Genomic DNA, 27,042 nt, shown 5'->3' on the forward strand with positions numbered 1-27,042 from the left:
GTGATTGCTGGATTTTAATTGTTACCGATTTCTGTCATCAAACACTTCTTTATGCTATGCGAACTTGTGTTCTGACTTGCCCCCTATCTTCAAAGTATGTAGTTCCCCTCCCAGTCATTTTACAGAGAACTTTACTCCCTGCCTCCATCTTTCTGTTATTTTTTCTTCCTTGCTTGCAATGATACTGTTAAATCTCAGCTGTCCCCTCCAACTTATTTCATCTTATTTCTTGACTTTTCAGAATCCAATTTACTACCTTTGTCTATGTTGTGTATAGAGCTACTACTAAAAGCAGTTGATGAATACATTTTGTCTGTTCTTCAGCTGGAGATCATGTGTAGAAAAAACTTCCACTGTTTGATCTCATTACCCTAAGTGTCCTCTAGATACACATTTTCATACTAAAGAACAGCCTGAACTGTTCTGCGGCTAAAGTTACACTGCAGAAACCTCTAATACTCTTCTAATCCCTTCTTCCCAGCAGTTTGTTATGCTCATGTGTGTCCTATTTCAAATTACAGTGGACTCATGCCAGAGTTGCAAGGATTTGCAGCGGAGGGAAGATCCCTACAAGGCTCCAAGAAATTAAGGTAGTTCATAGTGTGGTTTGCTCATCCTTTTTTGTTTTGCATAGAAGAAATACAGGGATGTAACAGACTCTTGTATAACGAACTCAAGTCAACTGACAGCAGCTGTTTTCAGCGGTAGATTTCTCCACAGTTTAAAGTAACGAACCCAAGTATGAAACTAGGAAAGATAAAATAATCCCTTGACCTCAGTGACAAAATGCGTCTTGATTAACTGAAGAAGTGCATTACAAGAACTGGGAAAGCAAACCTTTGTTTCATTCAGCATTATGAAATAACATAACAGTATGTGACCTTAAGTATTTATTTGGAATTGTTTCTCAGCAGGCTAATAATGTCACAAATACATACATTACAACGATGAAAACAATAGTAAGTAATGCAGAATTTGAAGGACGCAGACACATCAGAGAGGGCTGCTAAGCAAAGACTTCATTTAAAATGTTATTATGTTAGCTAAGAACTTGCATTAGCTCCATGAAGACAGTGCTTTGAGTATGCCTAGTATGCCTATATTCCTGTTCTGCATTTGTTTCTAAACCTGTTTAATAAGGTGCAATACCACAATACAGTTTTACATTTTAAAGATGTACAATGGTATTGCCCGGTCTCAAACTCATTTTTAGGAAGATAGCTGTATATTTTGTTTCATTGCTGACTTTACAGTATATTTCTTTACTTTGAGAAAACCCATTCAAAATCTCCTCTAATACCATAAATTTTACAGGGTATGTTCAAAATACGAAACATTTTTAAAAGTACAATTAAAATCAGGATTTTCATTCATTAAAAAGCCATAAAGATTAAAAACCAGAAGGCTGGATCCTCAGCAGAAGGTAAGTTATCATAGCCCTATTTTTACTTGAGTGACAGGGATTTATCAAACTGAGAATCTGGCCTTTCCAGTATAACAATAAGATCTATCTTGTTAAGAATTAAGTTTTTTCTTCAAAGACAACAGCTCTCTTAAGAGGATATTAATCAGGATAGTTATCATTCTGAAGTTTACCTACTCAATAACAAATTCTTAGAACAAAATGAAGAGCCATTCTGCAAAAGCAGACTGAGAATAAAATCTAAAGCTTCTAAATTGAGGTATATTTATATAATTTAATTCTGCCTGTAAATCTGTACTTGAAGGAGTAGTAGGAAGTGCCGTCAAAGTAATCTTACATCACTACCATGTTTTGTTTTACTAGAACTCAATGCTACATCATTATCTCCAAGGAGTTAAAAGCAGACATGAATTATATATTTAACTAATTTGCTTTAATTGGGGCATGGGGGAAGAGGAGGAGGCTTCATCTGGAAGCCTTTTAGTGAGTTTCAAAACATCGCAAATTTTAAACATTTTTCAGTGGTTCATTTCCATATCTATAATTACAAAAGCTATTGCTTCTGCTGATAAAAAATTAAAATTATTAAAACGTACTTAAGACTGAATTTTCTATTGTGTTGTTCTATTCCATATTTAATACTAGAAAATGATTCCTTGAATCAGTCTTAAATTAGCATTGCTATGCTCAGGTTGGCAAATGCTACAAGGGAAATTTTGTGTGCAGATAAAAAAAAAAAAAAGCAACTTTTAGTTTAGTCTGAACAATAAAATTTGGAAGAAATATAATAATTCCTTTATGGGCATAACCATCTGCTAATTCTGGATTTGGAGCAACACTTGTAGATGACTTTTATAAGTGATTTTGGACTATGCACATACCTCACTCCCACTGAAATAAGACTGACAAGTAGGAGTCAACATAGGCTGAAGAGTCTGGATTTTTATTATGTGTAAAACTTTACCTCTATATCTTACGTAGGCATTTTTGAACAAGAGTAAACTATAAATAACGTTTGAGAATGAAAGACAGAGGCTGTAGTATGTAGCCTAACATCTTCCATTTTAAAGGGATGTTTTACCACAAAGATTGTGTTGAGTATTGTTATAGTCCTTGAAGTTTCATTCACAGAAGCTACTGAACTTTCAACACTGGTTGAGAGTTGAGTACAAATGGGATGCATTCACGTGTTTCTTACTAAGGAATCCTTCTGTAGTATCAAAGCTGCATTTGTTCCCTAAGCAAGCATATTCATTTGTTAGGTTTACAGTGCCTTAAAGAATTCTAGTAGAAGAATATGCAAAATAAATAATTGTTGGAATTCAAAAAGTAATACCTCTCATGGAAAAAACAAAGGATGCTCACAATACATCTGAAGGCAACAAAAGCTATAAAAATAAGTTCTGACTGCTTCACCAGTAGCCTAGCACTAAGTGGATCTTCAACTTTGTCCATATATGTAAGAGTACTTTGGAATTTCATGTCTTTGGAGAATAACTTATTTTGTACAATAAATATGGAAATGTACAAAGTAAGGAATAATTATGTGCAGCATTGATAAAGTGAAAACAAACACCACATTGGCTTAAATTAAATATTCATAACAGCAGAGATTACCTTTCATTAGCATTATGTCTAAAAACTAATCATGGCTTGTTCTGCTTAATCTTTACTTACACAATTGCACAGTTCCCTTTCTTTGGATTACTTCTTTAGGCCACAGACCATTCCCATTCTTCATCTGGTGAAAATGCATCATTCCAGACCATGAAGGACTTGGCTTCCTCTAGCTCCTTTCCTGCTGAGAAGCTGTTTCAGACTGCCAGACATACAGCTTCATCTGAATCCTTACCACTGTCCTCGCTAGGCAAGCAGCCACCCCCACTGGGGGACCTGCAGCTTAAGTCCTCCACACCCGACTCCTGATCACTGTTGGCTGAGAGGTCAGGATCAGAGCTTTTCAGGTTGTCCTGTGTCAAAATCAAGGCTGAATCTTCATCCCCTTGTGAAGGGCTCCGGGACGGGAATGATTTCAGATCGCTGCCGTACTCCTGGGGAGTATTGGCTAAGCTGTTGGTGGAAGCAGAAAGCCCTAATTGTTTGCTTCGGTCTTGCTGCTTACTCTGGATTTTATTACCATTTAATTGCATTTTCTGAAGATTGGCCAGTCTCTGAAATCAAGAAAACAGTATATATTACATACACCCATTTAGCACCCAGTGGTCCCTTTAAGTATCTTTGCCTTTTGAAAAATAAATAATTTAGAGCACAACCCAAGGGGCACCCTTTAAACTTTTTTTCTGTTTATGGAGTATCAGACATGCACAAGTCTGTCACAAACTGATGCTGAACTGAATTACAGAAGGATATAAGTTTTCTTTCAGGAATAGTATGGATGCACCATCACAGATGAAATTCTCACCTTAGACAGAGATGTCTACCTTTGTGCCTCAGAATGTCAAAAGCAAAGCAATTCCCATGATTTATGTGAGAACAAGGACCATGGCTGGACATCCTTATGCCAGAAGGGGATGTATTGTGTAGGGGGTTCTGTCACATATTGGGTTTCATTTGCCATCAGCTCGAGTCTGGGACATCCCAATCGAGTGTTTATTACCTCTCCTAAGACTTCCAGCTCTTCTTCTAGCTGCTGAGTCTCTTCCTTCACTGCCATCAGATAATCAGTAACTGACTGTCGAGGATGCAGCCCCTTTTCAAAGCGATTGTACATACCACTCCAGAACCTGGAATTGAGAGGAAGGTCAGCAATTTTCTCATTTGGCAAGACGGTATCAGAAGACTTAAATATGTGCATTTTTTCAGCCTTTTTTAGATCCATCACACGCTCCATACATTCATTAGCTGTTTGGTAAGATTTATATTCATTTAAGTTGGAAAAGATCTCTAAGATCACCATGTCCAACTGTTAACCTAGCACCACCAAGTCTACCACTAAACCTTGTCCCTAAGCACCATAGCAGTGGTTCATTACGGTTCATTTACATTGGGTTTGTCCTGAAGATGCAAATCTGTGGGCATGCGCAGCTTGAACCACTTCTCACACACAACAGAAAGAAACGGGAATGTCTTGGATCAAATGGCTCTGGGTGGTTCACTGATTAGGGTTTTCAGCAATTCAGGACGTTAACTGTTAGAAGTGATATAGCTTATCAAAAGAACAGGTATCCTCTAAGACTAATTCAAACTTTTGCTACAGTATTTTCTTGTTCTACACTGTCTGTGCTGTAGAGCAAAGGTACCTACCTAACCGTAGCAATGGTTACAGACAATTTTTCATAATCCTAGTTGTTAACCATTGTTTAGCTTCCCACAAAGCCAATTTTGGAATTCCATATGCTTATTTTTGTCTGGGGTAGGGGAGTGATGGGCAGCTAATTAGCAATTTGCTATTTTTTTCCCTGTGAAGAAGGCTGAAAAACAAAGGGTAAAAAAGAGTATACTGTCTTGATCTCTTAAAATTTAAACTGAAATTTTAAACGACATGATTTTTTTTTCTCTAAAATAATTATGGCATTTCAGTTGCTGCATAAATATATGCTTATACCTCTCAAGTAAACAGAATGCTTAAGAAAACAAGCAAGCTGGGAAAGAAAGAACAATAATTAAATAGCTGGAGGTGTACTCAAGTGCTTTCCAGTACTGGGGACTTACATGTTGTTCTAATGGAGAAACCTCCGCTAGTGATACCAAGTTGCTGTACACTGAATTGCAATTGATTTAAAATAGCAATCCATGGCAAAAAGAAAGGCAAACACCGGCCTACGGAAATTGCATGAAGCATACACTCTGGCTAGTTACCTTTCTGCTCTATGGAATTACCTGACAAACTCGTAGCTAAACAGTTGAGTTGATTTTTCATCTTCAGGAGAAAAAGATTCAAACTGTAAGTAAGTCTGTAGCTTACTCTAGCATTCTTCTTTCCTGTTTTCCACACGACACATGGCCAGAACCTGACTTTGAGTATGTAAGTAGCTCACCAGACAGGTTAAGTAACTGAGAGACTTGCCCTCAGATGCACCTGTCCAGCCAAGCAGCTATTATTCCTACCCCAATACTATCCTGTATACTATTCGTCACATTCCCCCTTAAGTTTACGGTCTGATAGCTTGGAAATCTTTACACACCCAAGTAATTCAATTAAAATCAGCTGGATTACTTTTCTAATGGAGTATTGGTATTTCTTTTACAAATCCCACTATGCCAAAGAATATGATTAATGGCTATTTTTAAGCTCTTTTAATGTGGATATGGCCTGGAACAGTAGACGTGAGAAAATTCAGTTTCTGTCATCTAGGATACTTACTAACTTTTTAGCAGGTGCTTTTAGTTGCAATTAGAAAGCAAATTAGTTGATTTTACTTAAGTCACAGTTTTCATGTATTTCTAATCAAGTTCTCCTTAAGGTTGTTAAAATTAATGGCGCAATTAATTACTCAAGTCAGAATGTCAATACCAACAATTCTAAACTCATTAGGTTTAGTTCAATTTTGGAAAAAAAAAAAAAAAAAGGTAGAATTCATCATGTATACTTTAAGGTATAACAACAATAACAGATAAAGTCTGCATTTTGTTTTACTGAACACTCAGTTTAGCAATTAAACTGTATCAAATCATCATTCTAAAATCTTGAATGGAAGAAGTTTAAGGAAATTTAAATTTATAAAACATTGATGAGAACAGAACTGAAAGAGCCATTTCTCAGTGGAAGAAGTGAGTAACCATGAAATTAGGACACACTGCTGTCAATATAGCTCTAATCTTTTCAGATTCTTTTCTAAGCTTCTTTTCAGACTAATACTCTGCTGTGGACTGCTGCAGAGGTGTTGGCTGACTGTGAGCATGCAAGGAATGAACTCATTGCATCTGAACCTGAATTCACTCTCTGTAAGTTCTCTTATGGAGCGATAAATACATAAATACAGAGGCATTATGTTCTTTTACGTACTAACACATCCAATGCTTCTCAGCAGCAAGTGATATTACCTACTTGTACAAGAAGTTGCATGGAGCCATCTGTGGGTACAGGGTCCTTTGGGTTTGGCTGTGGTTTGATCGGTACAGAGGATTCAAGTAATCTGCACGATTTTTCCACAAGTGAGCCCACAGTGAATATGTTCGTTCTTGGATTCTGAAAAAATAGAGTCAAATGTATAAACATCTGAAGCACAACTCAGGTATCAATAAAGCTTGGGTAAGACATTCTAGTGCTCTACTTTTTTACAGTCAGCTTTATACTTCCTTAGCAGAATAAGATGTATCCCTTTGTTGGTCATTAACAGCAAAATTCCATCTGTTCCCCATAAAGCCAGAGCAGCTGGAGAGAGAATGTAGAGAGCTGGGTTCATTTTAGGTTTCCTCTGTAGAAGTCCTAGAACAGTCCTAGAACCTTCCCCTGCAGTATGCATGTAAGGGTGATGAACAGCTTGGTGCTTTCTTTCCTGCCCCACTGCTCTGCAACCCCTTTGTGGCCTTGGTGAAACTCGAGGCATTCGTAACCCATGCTTGTTATGCAAGTATGCATGCTTGTTATCAGTACACAGGCAGAAGCCTGACACGTATATGAACGTTGCCTGGCTGCAGAAGCTGAGTAGTCACTTGTTCTCTCTACTCTGAGTTAAATTCAGCCATGGGAGGGCTTATAATTCTGAAAGCTGGCAACAACAGGTACTGTATAAAATAATTGAGATTGTTAAAAAAAAAAAAAAAAAAAACTGCTTTACATGCCAGGATCTTGCTTCTGTGAGGTGAAGTGACTTTCAGCTTCTTTTTAAGACTCCAGTGATGGGTCACTTTTTTTCTGTGGCTTACGTGGAGTGAGTCACAGCAGGTGCAGGGCTTGGCCAGGTTGTGTGTTCTTGGTCTGAATCACATAATCATACATCTGAATCATATAATGGTGGAGTCTGTGGTCACATGTAAACTGTGATTGACAGTAAGATGCTTTGGGATGGTTTGCCCTAGCAGTATCAGCTAGAATTTATTTGTTAGCATGTGAATTTGGGGGTATTTGGTCCCAAAGGTTTGAGAGATGGAGAGGATCCCCTCCATAAAATTGGCTCTCAGACCTATTGCTGCACTTAAAGGATGCCCACACAAGTGAGCTGAGATTTCTCCTGCGGTTATAGCTTGGGCTATGATGAAGGTATATCAGATGCTCTGCATTTGAGCAGTGAAAGGGTCCAAACAGCAGCAGCAAGCAACGACTGCCACGTCCCTCACAATACTATTGCTGTCATGATCATGATGCATGAGAAAAGCAGGGGGTACCATGAGGTAACCTAGGACCCAGGGCCCTATACAGCAGATAACAAACATCAGCTCTGCCACGAGTGATAATGTTGGCTCTGTTTGGAACTGAGGACAGGTAGATTAATGCATAATTGCTTTGGAGCTAAACAGCAGGACAGTTTGGTGACTCAGTCCTCAGGAGGGGTACCAGACTAAAAGGCCATTCGTAAGTATCCCAGAGTACAGGCCTAGAGAGGTGGCTGGGAAGAACATAAGGTCTAAAGACAGGTTAGAACACAGAAGAGCAGTGACTCAAACTGATAACTTAATTTTCATTAATATCATCTTTTTTTTTTTTTAAAGCTTGCCTCATATGTTGTTAATGCTGCAATAAGGCTAGGGCCATGTGGCTAAAGGTCTAATGCTCTCAACCGTTCTCACTAATCCCTGTCATGCACACAGTGGATTATACTCACAGCAGAGCCACATTGCAGAGGATCAACATTTTTGGTATTAATCTGTGTCACCAGAAGATGACAGCCAGGAATGCTATGCTGCACCTTGTGCCTTGTGGAAGCACATTCACCTGGGCTGGGAAACCCTGGAGTCTTAAACACAGCAACACACCCACAGACCCCAACATAAATATGCTTCTAAAGAAAAGGCTTTCATACTTCAGCTCTCGTCTCTCCTTCTGGCTGTTACACAGGAAATTACCAAACTGGCAAGAATAGATATGGTGCTGTATGTGGATCAGGAATCTCTCATTGAATTCAAAGGCACAAGGAAATTGTTCCATTAGCTGCCAGACACATTCGATGAACTGGTCAATAACAGGGGATATCTCTTTTGGATCTCCATCTAAATTGCCATACCTAAAACAGGACAAGATACATTCAGTTATAACCTGAAATCCGCTAGGAAAACTGAAATGATGACTCCTGAATTAATGAAAACAAAGCCCTCATACTTTCAGCGCACAAACTGTATTCTTTTCTAAAATCTCACCCATTAGTGTGTTTTTACTTACAAAAATGATGCAAGGCTCATGGAGTAGAAGGAAAGCAGAATTTATCAAACAGAAACAGAAGCCCCTTGTGGGTGTCTTGTTGCTTCACATCTACTAACAACTGGCTGCTATATAGCCACGTTTTAATGCTATTAATACACAGTTATGCCACAGTAACAGAAGTCATCAGAAGAATGACTGCAGTGACTTTAGCAAGCTATCCTAGACAGTCTGTGTCAGCGTCAGACTATTGCCAAACCCATAAGACTGAGCAGGAGAGGAATAGAACAACTTTGGCAGAAAACAGTTTAAAGCTGCCCTCTCTTGGTGACATTTTTAGAAAGTGGGCAATTTTTACAGCTACTTTATCTGTAAAGTGAACACGAAACTTTCTAACTATAAAACTGTCTGTTGGAACCACTTGCTGTAGGGTACGTTGAAGAACAGGAACCTGAAAATACAGAACACACGGAAATAAAAAATATTTTATAAGTCTACCTAATAGGGAGAAGCATTTTCAATTAATTATTTTGCCTGTCTAGTGTCGTAAAGCTTGGGAAAAATGGAAAGTGGAAATCTATCAACATCTACAATCAAAGCCTTCACTTCTACTGTTACTATGCATCAAAGCAAGCATAACAATATTGTACTGGAAATCAGAGTACAGCCATCGGTGATTACATTTCATTGTATCTATCACCTGATAATACTAGACATCTGACAGCATTATTTTTTCATGTGGTAATTCCTGCTGGAATTTCACAAGTGTTGTGGCGCTTATACTGAAAAGTATTTTTGTGTGTGTGTGTGTGTGCTTTTTTTTTTTTTTTTTTTTAAGAATTTTAAATTTAAAATTAAATTTATATCTGAATCAAGCAATATCATGTAGTTAAGCTCCAATATAAAAATTACACTTTTTACAGAAACTAAATGAAAATAAAGAAAATAGAGAAAATATGGATATTTATCCATGTTTATACATAAACTCTTCAGACATTCTCATTATGTTATAGCCTTTATATTATGGATGCACAAAATAACTTGTCCAGATGGATTACTTTCTGCTTTTCCTTTATCTGATGTTTCTGAACAAATGCTGTTTTTTTAATTGGAACAAAGCATAATAAGAAAAGTGTATTTTAGATATTAGGTAACTCAAAGACATGCCTAAATTAAAGTACTATCCTGGAAGACATACACTCTCCTGAACAGGGACTTAGGTGTGAAGTCCCTGAAGTCTTTTCACTACTGAAAGATCTGCTGGATTCCAAAAGGGATTTTCAAGCCACATACTATTTTTTTTTCTCACAAGCATCATAGCAATTGCAAGACCAGCACTCAGTATTCCTCACAGCAATCTTGTAGTGAATATGCAAGAAAAGGCAGATACAAAAATATTTCATTTTGATTTTTCCAGGCAGCTAAGTTATATAGAGGGGAAAAATGGATGTGGTGATATCCTGAAGGTGTGTTCTGTTGATATGCTTTGAAAGACAACAAGTAAAGTAAAATTGGAATGGCAGTGGATACTGACTACATAAAATATATATAGAGAAAAACTTTAGCACAGCCTTACCTGTGGTTAAATTTGTGACCAAAGGAAATCCAATCTTTTTCAATTAAAACCTGAAATGAGAATATTACATTCAGTGTAGTGGAGCAGAGCTGACCTATTGAAGCAGGCAGAACAAGCAGTATTGGAATCCCAGGTATTTTTTAGAAAAAACAGAGAAGTGATGAGCAAGATATGATGTAAGCAAGCAGTATTGGAATCCCAGAAAAAATTTAGAGCAAGCAGGAAAATGATAAGCATTGAGCACCACTGCCAACTCAGAAGAAAGTAGCATTTTTGATTAATGCAAGTAGGATGACAGTATTTCAACATAAATTAGGTTGCTTCATCATTTTCTAAACCAGAACCTATGTTTTAAACCTCATCTTAATGTGTGCCCATTAACTTGATAGGCATTTCTAGATGCCTCACTAGCACTGGTGTGCTTGGTAAAGGATCAGATCTTCCAACATGCTTGTTCATTGCAATCTAGTGTCTGGGGATCACACACTTCTGACACTCATAACTTCACTTATTCCTAAAAATAAACACAAACTCATGCTTGCACCAAAAAGCCCCTTGGGCCGCAAGAAAGTTTCTTGGTTGAGATTATGAAAAAAAAAAAATAGATGGGTACCCAACTGCTCCACACCTTTGATAGCATTTCATAAAGAAATGGGGAGACTTGGACAGATAAAAACCTTTATACTTAAGGAGAAAAAAATATATAGGGAAAGTTGATTTTCCATCAGAAAAAAAAAAGACACTCAACATTCTCTAAAATGATGCCATAATATTTTCATTGACTATGTGATAGAGAACCTGCTTACCATGAATCCCTTCATAGTTCTGTAATATGGGTCCAACAGAAGGCTTGCTACAGAGCAAACCTGGGCTGTTCTATCCCAGCCATCAGAGCAGTGAACAAGCACACTCACACCTTCCTCAGCCACAGCCTAAGAATACAGAAAAAGTCAGAGATTTCACAAGCAGCAGAAAGGCAATAGTAAGAGAGGAAAAGTGAGACAGCGCACTATGGATGGCATTCATTTGAGAATTGGGAAAACTTTGGGTTTGTTTAGTTTTGTTTTAATTCTGCCACAGATTTCCTGAATGATGTTGAGCATTATTCCTCTCATTTGGAAGGTCTTAATCGCATCACATCCCATGCAATACAGTGTTTGCAGCATCACCTCTTTATGCACCAGTATGGGAGGACGAGGGATCCATTTCAACAGTTTCTTGTGCCAAAGGAGCAGTGAATCCTGTCCCACATGACAAGCAGCTTTCTAACTGCTAAGTTGTTAGCTATTCTGGTTTTGAGTTACTTTCACCTCCTCTTCATGAAGCTGTTCTGAATAAAATAGCTAAGTATGCTTTTGGGCCATGGGCAGACAGAAGAGAGAACGAACCCTTTGACCTTATCCAGAAAGGAAGAGATCTGAATTTCAGCACCTGTTTTTTTGTAAACACCAGTGAGACACAAACATCGGATCTGGGGACTGGAAGGAGCATACTACAAAATCTCATTTGTAATTTGTGATAAACATCCCTCCCTGTCCTTTAGATGCACTAAGAGGATAGATACATTAAAAAGGGGTACTTAGCTATTATGGACCTTGCAGATAAATACATTTCCAAAATATACCAGCAAATTCACCTAGAAGACAGCTTCACCGATTCTCAGTTCCAAAAGTCTACTGTGTACAAGAGGATCCAGACCACACAGAGCAATTAAAATACACCAACTGGCCAGAGTGGAAGACTGTCTAAAGCCAGCTCAGCTACTGCTAATGCTCTCACTCACACACCAGCAACAGAATAGCCATATGCAAATATGGCTCTTAATTTCCCTTCCTGATGGCAATGTCAATAATGGTACTGCCTGCCTCCAGTGCCAGGCTAGCATGGCTATTATTACACCATACTGCATTAAAGACATAATTGTAAAGATTTCTGACAAAGCCTGTGGTAGTAGTGAACATCTATACCTAATAAGCAAGATTGTACAAATACTTTTAAAGTGAATAACTGAGGAGAGAAGATCCCATTTTAACCATAATCCAGGAGAAACACACAAAGAGGGGATTTGTACAATGCTCTCCGAAGTCTCGTGTTGCATTATTTTTGGAACTTGAGGGTTATTTTAAATTCTAAGGATTTTGGCCTTTGCCATTTCTAAAGAGAACTATGTTTAGAAAAGCAAGAAATAAAATAGGTTAGGAAAGATACTGCTTAGATAAATAAACATTTAGGTTAAATTTGGGCTTAAAAGGAAACAAGGAATAATAATAAATTATCTATGTTTATCTCAAGAGACAAGTAAATTCTACCAAAATAGAACCCATAAGGGCAGAAGACCAAAAACTGAGAACTGGGAACTGTGCAAATAAGAACAGGTCAAAATGCAAGCCTGAGTAAGCACGAGGCTGGCAAGCATATGGACAAAGGATATACTTTTTGGACATTAAACATTAGCCACTGGGGAAAAATGGGCAAGAGCTAATGTAAATGACTTGATTTCTATAAGCTAAAGAAGCTAGTAGGGCTAGGAGAAATAACATGGGCATTTATCTTGCAGCTGGCATTCAGGTAAAAAGCTACAACTGCTGAGCAGGAAGAAGCAAAGCAAGAGAAACAGGCAGTTACTTAGGAGGCAGATCCATGAAGTTTATCCATATAGTCATATATAGCAGGTCTTGTAAATAAAAAGGCCTGTAAAAAATTGTAATAGTAATCTTAAAAAGAAGGACTGAACCAGAAAAAGACAGAGCACAAGTAAGGGGGTGATAAAATTACTCTTAGTAGATGAGAAATGTCTGCACTACTTGAGGTGGGATTAGGAGAAATAATTTCTTACCAAAGCCAATGCTTTTTTTCCCTGAAGCAGTTATCAAGTACGTAAGAGTAGAACCTGCTAGGGAATTTGGTTGTCATAATAGACAGGCACTGGACTAGAAGGTTAATTTAGGTGTTTCCTAAATAACTCAGAGTATAGTGCTAACATTCCTATAGTACAACTACCATGTGAAGTAGTAGTCCTAGAACAGAAATTGTCAGCAAAGAAAATATCCTGGAAACAGGGGAGGAGGCAAGGTAAATAGGGAAAGGAGCAGCAATAACCACTGCTGGGGCAGTAAAGAAAGGGCATTGAAATACATGGCATAATGAGATACAGGAAAGTAGAGGCCATAACACATTTGAGATCTTCAGTACAAATTAACACAAACTCTTTTTACCCTATTAGCAAAATGTTATGTCACAGCACCTAAAACCTTTCTCTCCTCATATGTGAGGCATCACAAGACACACTAGTTTCAGATACAACATCACTGAAGATAACAAAAATTACCCAAGTAACTTGTGTTACTTGGTCCTCACTTTCTGTATCTGATTAGTTCAAGTTTTATTTTACACACCTTACCTTTGCAATAAAAATGCCAGCATCCATAATGGCTTTGATATGCTTCAGCCAGCCCGAATTTTCAAGGCCCCACAGAAAGTCACTCATTGAAGGTGATTTCAGTTCACAAACTGCAAAATAAGCTACATCTTAAATGCATGGTAAATACAGGAAGCCTGATGCAATCAGTTTACCAAATACATCCTTCTGTGCAGCACAGATCTTCCCCAACTGTGTTGCGAGTGAAATTTTCAAACCCTTTAGAGAGGGGGGCTTCTATCTATTATTTCACACAGAATTTCTAGGTTGGAAGAGACCTCAAGATCATCGAGTCCAACCTCTGACCTAACGCTAGCAGTCCCCACTAAACCATATCCCTAAGCTCTACATCTAAATGTCTTTTGAAGACTTCCAGGGATGGTGACTCCACCACTTCCCTGGGCAGCCTGTTCCAATGCCTCACAACCCTTTCAGTGAAGAAGTTCTTCCTAACATCTAACCTAAAACTCCCCTGGCTCAACTTAAGCCCATTCCCCCTCGTCCTGTCACCAGGCACGTGGGAGAACAGGCCAACCCCCACCTCGCTACAGCCTCCCTTGAGGTACCTATAGAGAGCGATAAGGTCGCCCCTGAGCCTCCTCTTCTCCAGGCTGAACAAACCCAGCTCCCTCAGCCGCTCCTCGTAGGACTTGTTCTCCAGGCCCCTATTGAGGTCTTGGAATCAGAAAATGGAAAATTTCTGCCTTTGGACAGGCAGAAAACCACTAAATGCCATAGCCTCCTATTCACAACCATATTTGCTGGTGAAGCTGGATTTGGTGAGCACTATAAGGGCAGCCCCACCAAATTTAGGTGTTAGCATCACCACACAGAATGGTGTTTTGGATAAAGCAATTCACTCAACAGTTCCCTGTCCCTGAATGAAACCTTATTAAAATTTCAGATGTAACCAAAAAACATCACCTGATAGCGAGGAAAAGTCATAGCTCCCCAAGGAAAACATTTTTGCTGAAAACTTTGCTATCTTAACACCATGTTTGAAGAGCAAAATCTCCCAGCTTTTACAACATTAAGTTTCTATCCTACTGTACCCAAATGCTTTTTTTTTTTTTTTCATTTAAGGAATATAATGAAAACACTATGTTTTTCATTGAGTTCATGTATGACCTGTGAGTTAAAAATGTCTTGGTACGTCTTGTTTCCTCTGGACATCTTCTACAAGACTCAGCTCTTATTTTGAGCCATTATGACTGGTGGCAAAACTTCCATTTCTTTCAACATGATCAGAGTTTAATTTTACAAGCCAAGTTCAGACTTTATACCATGTCTGAGTGAATCTGACCGTCTTCACTCTTTTTAATGCAGAGGCAAAATTCTGACTCTTTTTAATTCAGAGGCAAAACAGCCTAATGTGTCCATATGAAATCCAGTAATTTTTGTACACAGGTGTCTTCCAGATGGTTATTTTAAAAGTCTTTTTGAAGGATATTTATAAAAATGCATAGATAGCAACACTGAAAGCAAACACCTTTTCACATGACTAATGCTCCTGTGCAGATGGAAGCATGACCAATTAGTAGCTGGATTCTGCCTGAGGCTGCTGGCTCTGTTTACAAAAGTCCAAGGTAAAACTGAAATAGTGCTTTGCTCATTCCCACCACCAAACTGGAATCAATATTTACCTACCACTTCACTGAGCAAAGTTCAGACTGTCCTAAATTAAAGGCACACACCATATATTTCAAATGATTTTGGCCACCAACCTGGACCTCAGTGCTGAGTTCAGTTATGAATTCAGCTATCCTGAGGGAAAAGGACATTTCTGTCTTGGCAGGGAAAAAAAAAATTATGCCAGCACACACACACACACACAAAAAAAATCTTGCTACCTTCTTTCCTTCAGGAGAAATAAAATAAATAAATAAATAAACTTGATACCAAAATCTGGGAGAAATAAGACCTCCTGCACATATGCCGTGGGAAAGAGAGCATAGGCTGGGCACAGGAAAATCAAGAGCCTGTGCCAGAGTTCATGGAAATCCAGCTGTGCTTCCTTCCCCTGGAGGGTAGGAAGAAATAGGGCACGTGGTGGAAACTGCCTCTTCCATCAGCACAAGTACCAGAAGGGGATGCAACTGATGCTCAGTTTTCCTCTTTCTGGCAAGGGAGAGGAAGGAGAAGGGCTGTGGGCCAATCCCTCAAGCTCTCCTTCTGGCTGATCTGTCACTGTAGTCCAAGGATCAGAGGGCTGCTCCGATCAACAACCAGTGCTCCTCATATGAGGGGAGGAGAAGCTCGTGTTTGCTGTTTAAATACAGACAGAGAGCATGTGGGGTCGCCATCTCAGTGCACAACAAACAGAGGTCAAGCTTTGGTTGTCTCCTGGAAGCCTAACAGGGCTCCCCCGCTTCGCAAATACCAAACAACAGGCTCAGCACCTGAATCTTTCCTGAGAAAACATCTTGTACCACATCTTCTTCCAATATTAAAAATTATTTCAGGGAAGTTGTGTCCAGGATCAAAATTGGCACACGTTTCTTCGTATACATCTCTCTTAAAAAATAACAATAATAAAATTCAATATTATACAAAATGGTATGAGGCAGCAGAGGCAATGATAAAACTTGTTGGTTGGTTTGTTTTTCTGGAAGGAAATTTCAGCACCTCAAAGTACATTCTTCTTCCAGAGTAAAGTGGAATCTCAACTTCTTTTGCATATTCTTAAAAAAAAAAAATCTCATTATCCTACAAATTTAGTATTTACATTATTAAAAATCTATCTTAATTTTTAATACAAATTTATAATGCTCTTACATTATGCTAAAACAAATATACAAGAGTACATACACATTAAAGTTAATTAAATAAAACTGTTAGAATTAAAGTTATTAACATTTCAAAGGTTGTTTTTTTTTTTTTTTTACTAATCAAATTCTTGGCAATAAATATAAACTAATTGCTTCGGCTTTTTTCTAAATTCAGTTGAAATCAACATATTCCTAATATGAGTGCATTTTTAGTTCAGATTTCTGCAGTGTTTGAAATTATTTAAAATTATATGTTGACAACAAACCACAGTCTTTCATGTGAACTTCACTTCTGCTTAATTCCAGTAAATGGAATAAAATAACCTTTGCTGCACTCCTGCACCAAATCAGACTTATCTCATAACATACCACAGTCAGTAGGCACATTTGGGGATGTGGCAGTGTAATGTGATATTTACATTAGAGATTTATCCTGCTATATTCAAATACTTGATGAAAATGTAAAGCCAGATCAAGTGGATATTGTCGTTGTCTTTGGCAGCCTTTTTGATTCTGGTTACCAGTAATAACATTTTAAAGGACACAAGAAAAATAAGATGAAGGGACACTTCTACAAATGGAAAAACAGAAAAACTGTACGGCTTTTTACATGAAAAAAGCCCTCGTGCATCTCAAGCCTTAAATTCAATGAGAGCCTCAAGTATCTGAAACTTCACTTCTTTATTTTCTAATCTTATCTGTTAGGTCTCTAAATGCGATTTCAACACAGAAAATATAAAAATCTATGAAAAAAAAAAAAAAGAGAGAGAGACATATTTGGCATATGGCTCATTTAAGAACACATGCTAAAAAGTTATGCCCCCAAGCAGCATGAAGTGTTAAATGTCTCAGAAATTACCTTGTTACCTATCAGTTTGTGCCATGGGCCCAGCTCATGAACTTCTGGCTCTAAAATAATACACAACACTACCCCGTGCAGCCAGGCTGGTTGTTTACTACTTTAACCTTGCTCGGCTCAAGCTGAACAAACAAAGGGAAAGGTTTGTTCACGAGGCCTCTGTTCCAGCCAAACAAGGCTTTGTCATTCACTAAAACCCCTTCTAGTCTCCCTTCTGAGACCCTTAGGCAAGGGACTAAGCAAGAATACACCACGGAGGGAGTGATGTACTAAAAATAAAACAAGTTGCCTAGCAGTTATTGATTTAACCTAAGATCCTGCATAGGGCTGAGCACACGTGCATCTGTAGTGGGCAGAGCAAGGACTACAGAGCCTTCCTCCTTCATTTGGACAAGGTTACTGACCAGGGATCACAGAAGACTACGCAGACTACCTTGGAATCACATGTGGCCGAAGAGGACATGGTAAGGTACGTTCCTGTGGTACCAGAAGGCATATTTCAGCCTGGAAAAGAGAAGGCCCCGAGGACACCTCTTTGTGGCCTTTCAGTACTTAAAGGAGTCTTATGAAAAGGATGGAGATGGACTCTTTACTTGGGTAGATAATGATAGGACAAGGGGAAATGGTCTTAAACTAAATGAGGATAGATTTAGATTAGACGTTAGGAAGTAATTCTTCACTTTAAGAGTAGTGAGGCACTGGAACAGGTTGCCTCAAGAAGCTGTGGATGCCCCATACTCAGAGGGGATCCCCCGATTCAAGACCAAGGCCTGTTCAGGACCAAGCTGATTCAGGTGGGGAAAGAATTTAGAAGCCTTTTGTTGATGATATACATGACATAAATACTGAGACTGCGTGGGATGGAGTGAGCACTTACTATTTGCCTGTTAAAAATCAACAAAACAACTGTGGGTCAAGGATGGCTTTTTATCCTTACCCTTTTCCCAGAAGGCCTCTAAACTGTAGTGTATTCCAAATGCTAAAGCTATAAACCAGTACAATGTGCTGGTTTATACACTGCTAGGTATTTATAAAGTGATTATTACTAATTTACAGGGGATTATGAAGGTGTTAAACGGTTACAGCCACTGACTGGGAGTTTCACAAACAGAACTGGTGTGATGTGCCCCATACAGGCCATGAACAAATTTCTGTTAAAATTTTGAAGTCCCAAATACATGAGCTCCTTACTGACCAAATACAAAACTCAAGCCATATGTTTTCTGAGATTTCTTTTTTTAATCTTCAAGTCTTTCCCACTATCATCTTAGTCAGATATAAGCATCTGTTTACTTTCTACCATCAAATTTTAAACCACAAGGAAAGAGTAGTAGCAGTAAGGTGTATTGAAGTCAAATGAGGTTTGTCATTAAAGTAAACAATACCTGGATTTCACTCGTGGAACAAGATTTTCACACAATTAGGAAAACATCCCTAACTGCAGTGATGATCCATGGTACAAGCCCATTAGACAGCAAGCAACTACATGCTGTACACCAGACAAAATTTTATTTTGGTACTGATTTCAAAGAAGTCGTTCTGATTTGTGTCAAAGCTTTTCCTTGGCTTTCAATAAAGAAGAGTAATACCTTCAAGCATTTTCTGCAGACTATTTCTCATGACGTGGATGTTCTCAATGCCTATGAATTGAAACTTGATGTTGGAGTAGTTGTCTTCGTTCTCATATCCCTTCCCTGCTGCTCGGTTTGCCATTGCATTGAGCTGAAAAAAAATAAATAGGAAAACTGGATGAAAACAAGTAACACAGATTCTTTTCAAAACAAAGGCCATGGTCTACTGCAATAAATCAGAGTGATTTAAGTCAGGCATAAATTGGAAGCCTTCACCATTGTGTCAACACAACTAGTTTGGCAATGGGAATCCATTTACAGTATATTGCAGTCTGCTGGGTCACTAAGGCTCCAATCTCTATTTCACACACATTGAGTATTAATCAAACACACAGAATACCCCACAACTCTTCTGCAAGAGCACAAAGGTTTAATTTTGCTTTTAAAAGGCCGTTTTGATTTTATTTGTGGTCAGTGTTATGTTTACTAGCAGAATACACCCAGAAGGTGGCAGTGTCTTATCTGCCATAACACTGTTCCATGGCATATGGAACATACATTTCCCAGAAATACATTTTATTGCTCAAATCACCCAAAAGTTCATACAGCTTAGTTCTCTTAAGCTTGAAATAGTGAAGAGTCAGAGTAGCTTTCCCAAGTTTAGAGTGTCTTGGCTCCAGTTGTATAAGACCACAAAATATCTGAATTGACAAAATTACCACAAACATCTTCATCTACAATGCAGCACTACCAAATATTTTGCTGTGCTTCAGAAGAAAAAAGAAAAAATACATTGAAATGGAAGCTGGAGTTTTGTCTTTGAATCTGCTGCTTGCTTGCTAGCCTGGGAAAGTCACTACATGCTTCTTTAGTTCAGTTCTCCCATGTGTAAAATTAAGTGTTTTGGTTTTTCTTTAATGTTTATTTCCCCCTTTTTGAGATTCTTGGGGGGGAAAGAAAGCTATCTGCCACGCCCCTTGTGCCAAATTCAGATCTCCACACACAAAATATAGAGCTGATTGAAATTAAGCCCTTTTACTTTATTAACCTGTATAATTTTTTTTTTTAATATTTATTATTTACAATACTTTTTTCACATCTTACTCCAAATAGTCAACATTATAGGAATTCCATGCCTCTAAGCACAACTAACAAGTTCTGCTCAGGACAGATCTCTGATTTAAAGTAACAATGCACATTGCACATCCATACTGAAGGACACTAACAAAGCTTTTTGAGACACCTTGTGAGGTACCTGTTGACAAAAAAAAAAAAAAAAAAAAAAAAAAAAAAAAAAAAAAAAAGAGAGAGGAAGAGAGAGAGAGAGAGAGGTCTTCATTGCAAAGAGACATTATGTTCTGAAAAAAATCAAAGTGAAGTATCTCAAGTATTGTCTAGGAGACAAAGGACTAGGTAGGGAACTCCTCCACTTTATTTCCAAATGTTGCAGGAAGCATTGTTGATTTGCTGCTTCTCTGGTTGCTTTTGAAGTTCACAATAGTATACTTCAGTACTCAGCTAATGGTGTCATGGGGAGAATGTGTCTCTTCCTGATCTCCACCCCAAACACACATACTCCCGCTATTCAATTTTAATTTGGAACTGAATGCAGGCCGTTAAGGAGGATTGTCTACTGCCAGCTTATCTCCAACTAAGATGAACAGGTCTAGCTTTATGTCCTAAGTCAAAACTGGTTCACATGCCCCATATCTGACCTCTTAACTTCCAAAGTGCTAAAAAATAAACCCTTTTTATGAATATTAACTTAATTTTATATGCATAAGTAATCAGGTGAGAGTGATTTTCAACTGTTTTATTCTAATTCAGAAAGGTGAAGACAGGGTTTTTCTCCCATCTTCACATTTTCTAACACATCCATTCCCTTGAGTAGAACTTAGCAATAGGAATGCATAGTTGCATTTGTGGAGGACCATTAGGAAATGAAATATTGCAGGACTTCCATGATAAAACAGAAGAAACTATCCTCTAAAACAGGAAACTAGACAAAAAAAAAAAAAAAAAAAAAAAAAAAAAAAAAAAAAAAAAAAGGAAAGAAGAAAAAAGAAGAAATAGTCTAACAATGAGCAGTCTGCTGATCTTTGACAGTCAAGGAACAATAAAAAAAATTACTGCCTGTGAACAGCGTGTCCTCTAAGGACAGAGCCCTCAGTGTGACTTGCTAGAAAGATTTAAATCATCTGTCAACTCCTAATCTTTCTCTTTTGAAGTAGACCTCAGTGTTCTTGTATCAGCAACATGAAGCTGTCCCTCCTGACAACAGCATATATCTTCAGAAAAAAGATCTGTATGTATGTCTGAATCACCAGAAAGCCCAGAAGCCCTGAATGAAACATACCTTGCCCTTAACTAACCTAATCCTCAGCACTGCAAACGTTATAAACTGTCTCTGTATCAGAGCAATTTCATCACAGAAATCCTTCATTAAAATAAATAAATAAATAAATCAGAGACAGCTCTCTTTAAAAGTAAATAAATATAAGGTTAAATTTGCAAGGCTTTCTGACACTCATTTATTTTAAATATTATCAGTTGCCAAATTTTGCAGCTGCCACAATATTTACTAACAACTTTTCCACATCACCTACCCAAATTCCATCTGTTGCTCCTAAAGCAGTTGTTAATTTCTAAATTGTGCCTGCCCCAGTTTAATCTCAGCAAACAGGAGGATAAAACCTTTAAAGGGAACAGACCTCACTTGCCAGTTTTCCTGGATCCGTCTTTTGTGTGGAAGGTATCAAAGACCTTACTTTTTAAAAAGAGTAGTAGAACTAATATGTTTCACTCATAGATTTATATTAACATCTTCTGTAAACATACAGAGGAAGGAGAAAATGAAGAAAGGCAGTAGCCAAAGTAAAAGCTCTGTGCTTGGTCACCCTGGCCTATTTAAATGAAGTGGAAACAAAGCTTTCCTCCACAGCCAAATCTTTTGTTTTGAACATTAGTAATCACAACGAAGGACAGCGTACAAGAAGCACCTGGGAATGCTGGGTTCAAGGATCTGTCAGTATTCATTATCTTCACAAGGAACTAGTCCTGGTGAGAAAAGAGGCAGGTAGCTCTTTAGCTTAGCAGAGCAATGGAGGACCTTGCAGCAGACTTGATAATTTACCTGTGTATTTGTTCAGGTCTCCCAGAGAAGTGCCAGGAGCAGCTTGCACTGGGATCTACCACTGCCTACATGCTCCAGGGTTATATATGCATGAGGAGTTGCACAGCTGTAACAAGGCTGCATTTGGCACCTGGGTTCACAGAAGCTTTGGTAAAACAGCCCAGTGCGGACAGAGATGAGTGGGAATCTAGGTATCTGAATTTCTTTCCATCAGAACTCTTTTTCCAGAGAAGTTCAGTGAAAACCAAAGTGTCTTCACCTGCTGACTGGCTCTTGAAGAAGTCATCACTGCTGGAAATACAGAGGTTTTTGTAATTTCCAGCTAATTTTGCTCTCTTTACTTAAAGTTGTGGCTTTTTTCACTGCTCACAGAAGGTGTCTCACCAAAGTAATTAACTGGAGAAATTTGCAGGATTGGAGCTTATTCCCCCACTTAGAGGAGTAATCTTGCATGGTAAGTTTTATTATAAGCAGGTAGAGGTTTGCAAGACTACAAATAACTGTAAATACAATTTTATAACAGGAATTATTTTTCACTAGCCTCATCAGTATTACTGTTAGCTCCTGCATGTGATGAAACTAGCCTTTTATTGCATTACAGTTATTATTAAAGTTATTATTTTTCTGTATCTTAACATGTTGCTAAGAACAAAAAAGAGAAAGACTCAATGTAAAGAATAAAACTCTCAAAGTGAGAAAAACATGGGCAAGATTCCTAGTTAAGATATTCCTGATAAATCCTGATTTACCTGTGGATTTACACAGGTGCAACAGAGAGCAGAAGTACAGCCAGTCATTTATTCAGCCCAGATTCAGTCTTTTTACGGGCAAGAAAGGCAATACACTTACTTTGGGTCGAGTGTCAACAACATATAGGAAATCACTTCCTGGGTTTGCTTTTCGGATGGCCTGGAGCATCTGTTCATCCTCAAGACATCGAGCACTAAAGCCAGATAAAGGCTGGCTGCTCCTACATATGGAGGCCTGCGGGAAAAGAAGAAGAAATAAATTAGTGTACTTATTAAGCAGAAATGATTTAGGATCCAGAAGCATTTAAAAAAGCAGCTTATTAGATGTTCACCATAGGCGTACAGTTGCATGGAAATGGTAAAATGAATTGCATGTTACTAAATAAGTTATTTTTAGAAAGACAAGGGAATATTATCGCAATAATACCCCAATGCCCAGGTCTAATCTTGAATCCAACTTTTAGAGCTATTTTAAATATAGACTTTTCCCTCGTGGAGAATATCTCCTGAAAGGTGGTCTCTAGAGAACGATGCACTGCAATCACAAGAGCACTGATGTAGCATAAGGAATGGATCCCTCTGCACGGTCACTCACTCTTCCGTTATGATACCACAGTTACACCCAACTTACACCAATACACACTTTACTAAACAGCCTTAGACATCGTGAGTCCAGGAAGCAAAAATGCATACTGTGCAGCCAGATCAGTGATGCTGCTGTATTTTTAGCACTGCCTCTGGAGAAAGACCTCACAACATGGGAAGTGGGTCAGGCAGCCTGGCTCCTGGAGCACATTTATTAGCCAGAGCTGTTGAAGAAGGCAAAGGAGTTTCTCCCTAAACTCATTAGGAACAGGCTGCTCAATGAAACTGGGAAAGAAGGAACTGGATGTGGAACAGGGAGGTTTTATTTCCCAGTCACTGCTAGGCAGGGAGCAGCTAGGTTTGTAGGAGGCACAGGGCTAATGCATGCACTTTCTAAGCACTGAACGTAAGCATGAAGAGAATCTGTACTCTGAAGGTCGTGACCCACACAGACTGCCCTACAGATTATTTATTACTGTGAGAGGGAACATGCTTGTTTTCAGCCAAGTCTTTGAACTATCAGGGGTTAGTAAAATGGGTATCTTTAATACATAAATCCTGAATCGTGTGAGAGCCTGTTCAGACACTAAATGTTATTTGCAACCAGATTATTAGTCATTTAATTTTGCCTGCTGCTCAGTGAACTTCCCAGTGATTTAATATACGCTAACACCTCTTTTTCATGAAGCAAAAGATACTCATGAATATGTTCACAACCTATTATTTTAATAGAAGGAAGACATTTCGCTCTCAACCATGGTGTACCATACTTGAGGTAGATATGGACATCAAGACTAAGGCTAAAGTTAGGGTTGTGGATTAAGGTTCAGATTGAGGAGTGGAGGGGCTGGAACTCATTACGTTATAGCACTCTGGGGGCTCAAGGGCTAAGATACGTGCTGCCACCAGAAGGAAAGAGCAGCTTGTCTGTCAAGTTAAGATTGAGGTTAAGATCATTTTTAGCCTCAGCTTATGAAGCAGCTGCACTGACAGCAATGCAAAACTAGAAAGATAAATTGACCTAGATACCCATTAGGTGTCAAGCAGGAATCACTATACGCTATCTCCATGAACAGCTTGCCTCCAGCTGACTCAGGCCAAATGCTTATGACGAGCCCATATGTCTGTAACATTTCTTGGGATGTGGGGAGGGCAAGAGATCAGGTCACTTTGTATCGCACAGGCTGAACAAATAGTTCCAGGGTTTGATCTTAGCGTAGCCACAATGATCCTGTGAGACGCAGAGTAGTGTCGCAACATCAGTTGAATTTGGGCGTACCAAATTACTACGGGACAGTAGTGGTTATGAAAGACTGAATGAGTGGCAGCCACCCCCCTGCCAGCAGCAGACCTCTTCCCAGCCTGCTGTTACTCTAGTTGTTCAATGCCTACCTTCACCAATCTTACCCCACTTCTTTTCCTAGCCCTTTGAACCTTACAGGATCCAGGAGGGAACACAGTACTTCAGACGCTGGTGGTCTGAAAGTGAACCTTAGCCTTAATCTGAACACCAGCTGAAATGGGGAAAACATCTAGGTAGAAACTGGGGAATACACCCAAACTGGACAACTATATTGCAATCCAACTGACCCCCAAGACCTGTTCTTTTTCTGAGATTTGAAAGTGTCCAAGTGTTTTGAATCCTAAATGCCTGTATTTGGACTTAGTTGATTATGTAAAGTGATTCATTTTGAAAAATTTAGCCTTCATTAAATATTAAATACAATACACAATTTATACATAGACTGCATTTACTATTTAAAACCTTTATTTCCTCCTGTTTTGCAGTCAAACCCATAGATCTTTACTGAAGCAGAATTCTGCTGAAATAAGGGGGTAAAGAACAAGTCAAAAATAATGTCTCATTCCCTTCTGAAGCTTAAACCTAGGATAGGGACCACAGCAAGGAAAGGATTTCTGTGGAGACTGTAGTTTATCATTCCTGCTTATCAGGAATTTGCCTATGGAAATAGTTCCCATCCTGTGTGGGAGACTCTAAAAATGCACTGTAATCCCACACTAGCTCTGTCCTTGGGAAGTTCTGGCCATCTCCCAGAACTACCAAGGAAGACCTCTTGATGCAGTTGCCAGTCTGGGACTGAAACATAAGGAGCTATTAGACACACAGATCTTCTGTGAGTACCAGGGGGACACCATTCTCCTGGCTGGTAATGACAGGTGAGCTAAACCAGTTCCTAGAGGTCCAGGACACAAATGCAAAAACACTGAGTCTATGGGATCCTTCAGTCCACCCATCTCCTTTACTTCAGCTGCCAAAACCAGGAGTGCCAATAGCCTTGGTGCAAGTTTTTTTCCAAATAGTTAGACAAGTGGGGCAGCTCCTTACTCAGCCCTGAGAGCATCTAGCACAAGGATTAGGTGGCACTCTTCTACCAAAGACAAGGACAAGGAAAGCCTCTTCAACAAAGCCACAACACATCATACACACATAACGTGTGCGCTCAGCCAGAATTTGGTAGCTCTTTCAGCCATCCTCACTAGGTCAAGTCGCAGATTTTTTCTTGAGAGGCTACTCCCAATTTTCCAATGGTTTCAAGTATAGTTTTTCTCCTCCTCATCTTGCTCTCAGGCCGTGGCTACCACGTCCTAAATTCTTCTGTTCTCCTCCAGTCATCTCCCCAATTACCTGCTACTGGCCTTCGCTCTTCTGCCACCCATGTTTCAGGCTGCATCTCATCAGTTCTCCCCAGGCCCCTCTGACTTCTTGTACCTTGTCTTGATTGCTTCTCATACAGGGATTGCAATAATTTTTTTTGATGTTAGCTTGATGATGAGTTTAAATAAATGCATTAAATGCCTGTGAGTGATCTAACCATAATTTCAGTATGTGCCTGCTGACAGTAAGTAAAAACCACACTAACCAGACTACACCAGCAATCTTTTAATTGCAATCTTAAACAAACAAACAAACAAACACTGATTGTTCTTGTAGACGTTTACTAGAAGAATTACAAAGTCAAGGACAAAATAAGTAAACACATCAAAGCTACAAATTCACACTTACATTGTTATCCTTGCAGTAGTAGGAAAGAGCTGGGAAACGCCTTCGGCTCCGGAATTTAGAGCTCCCCACTATGATGTGCGCAGTTGCAGATTTTGGTACGTACACTTCTGTAGGATAGGAGTCACAGACCTGCAAAAGGAAACTGCTCGTTTGGTCTACAGAATACAACAAATATTAGCCAGCTCTACTGCAAAAACAAAATAGCAAGGAGCCCTGTTCTCAAGCAATACAGAGGCATAGTACAGCTGCTGTACACATCACCTACATTTCTCAAAACAGTCTTCTAAAATTGGGATGTGTTAATTCTGTCTTGCAGACAACAAAGCCAGAGTAGAAAATTAAAAGGACTGTATTTCCAAGTGTTAATTTATGCCATGTTGAGAACATATATTCAAATCAGAAAAGAACCAGCATTATGCACAGCATGATTGTGTTTACAACTGCTGCTTCCTCCAGAGCAGAAGTTGGAAGTAAGGATGGGAATGGTTGAAGTTCCCAAACATTTCTCTGTTATAATGGGGGCTGTAGAGCCAAATTTTCTGGTAAATCTGGGGAAAATAACAAAAAAACATAAGGACTTGGCGAAAAGGAATTCATCTGTATGAAACAAGGATATTAAAAGGCTAGCAGCCCTGCCAATGTCTTCCTTCTCAAAGGAACACAATGACCAGGCAACA

At 38.8% G+C, this 27,042-nt stretch overlaps 1 protein-coding gene across 1 annotated transcript in view; it reads right to left on the minus strand.

Moving 5' to 3' along the window:
* Positions 1 to 875: 875 nt before the first annotated feature.
* MTMR7 (myotubularin related protein 7) overlaps positions 876 to 27,042 on the minus strand; it is a 49,011-nt gene continuing 22,844 nt past the window's right edge. The window contains exons 6-15 of the mRNA XM_032186132.1: positions 26,366 to 26,494; positions 22,856 to 22,990; positions 18,892 to 19,024; positions 13,658 to 13,767; positions 11,064 to 11,189; positions 10,258 to 10,307; positions 8,347 to 8,547; positions 6,432 to 6,572; positions 4,041 to 4,167; positions 876 to 3,594 (exon numbers count right to left, since the gene is read on the minus strand). Coding sequence (XP_032042023.1) covers positions 3,238 to 3,594; positions 4,041 to 4,167; positions 6,432 to 6,572; positions 8,347 to 8,547; positions 10,258 to 10,307; positions 11,064 to 11,189; positions 13,658 to 13,767; positions 18,892 to 19,024; positions 22,856 to 22,990; positions 26,366 to 26,494 — 1,509 coding nt within the window. The 3' untranslated portion in view covers positions 876 to 3,237. The remainder of the gene's footprint in view (positions 3,595 to 4,040; positions 4,168 to 6,431; positions 6,573 to 8,346; positions 8,548 to 10,257; positions 10,308 to 11,063; positions 11,190 to 13,657; positions 13,768 to 18,891; positions 19,025 to 22,855; positions 22,991 to 26,365; positions 26,495 to 27,042) is intronic.

This window comes from Aythya fuligula, chromosome 4, assembly GCF_009819795.1.
Source record: "Aythya fuligula isolate bAytFul2 chromosome 4, bAytFul2.pri, whole genome shotgun sequence".
Classification (NCBI taxonomy): domain Eukaryota; kingdom Metazoa; phylum Chordata; class Aves; order Anseriformes; family Anatidae; genus Aythya; species Aythya fuligula.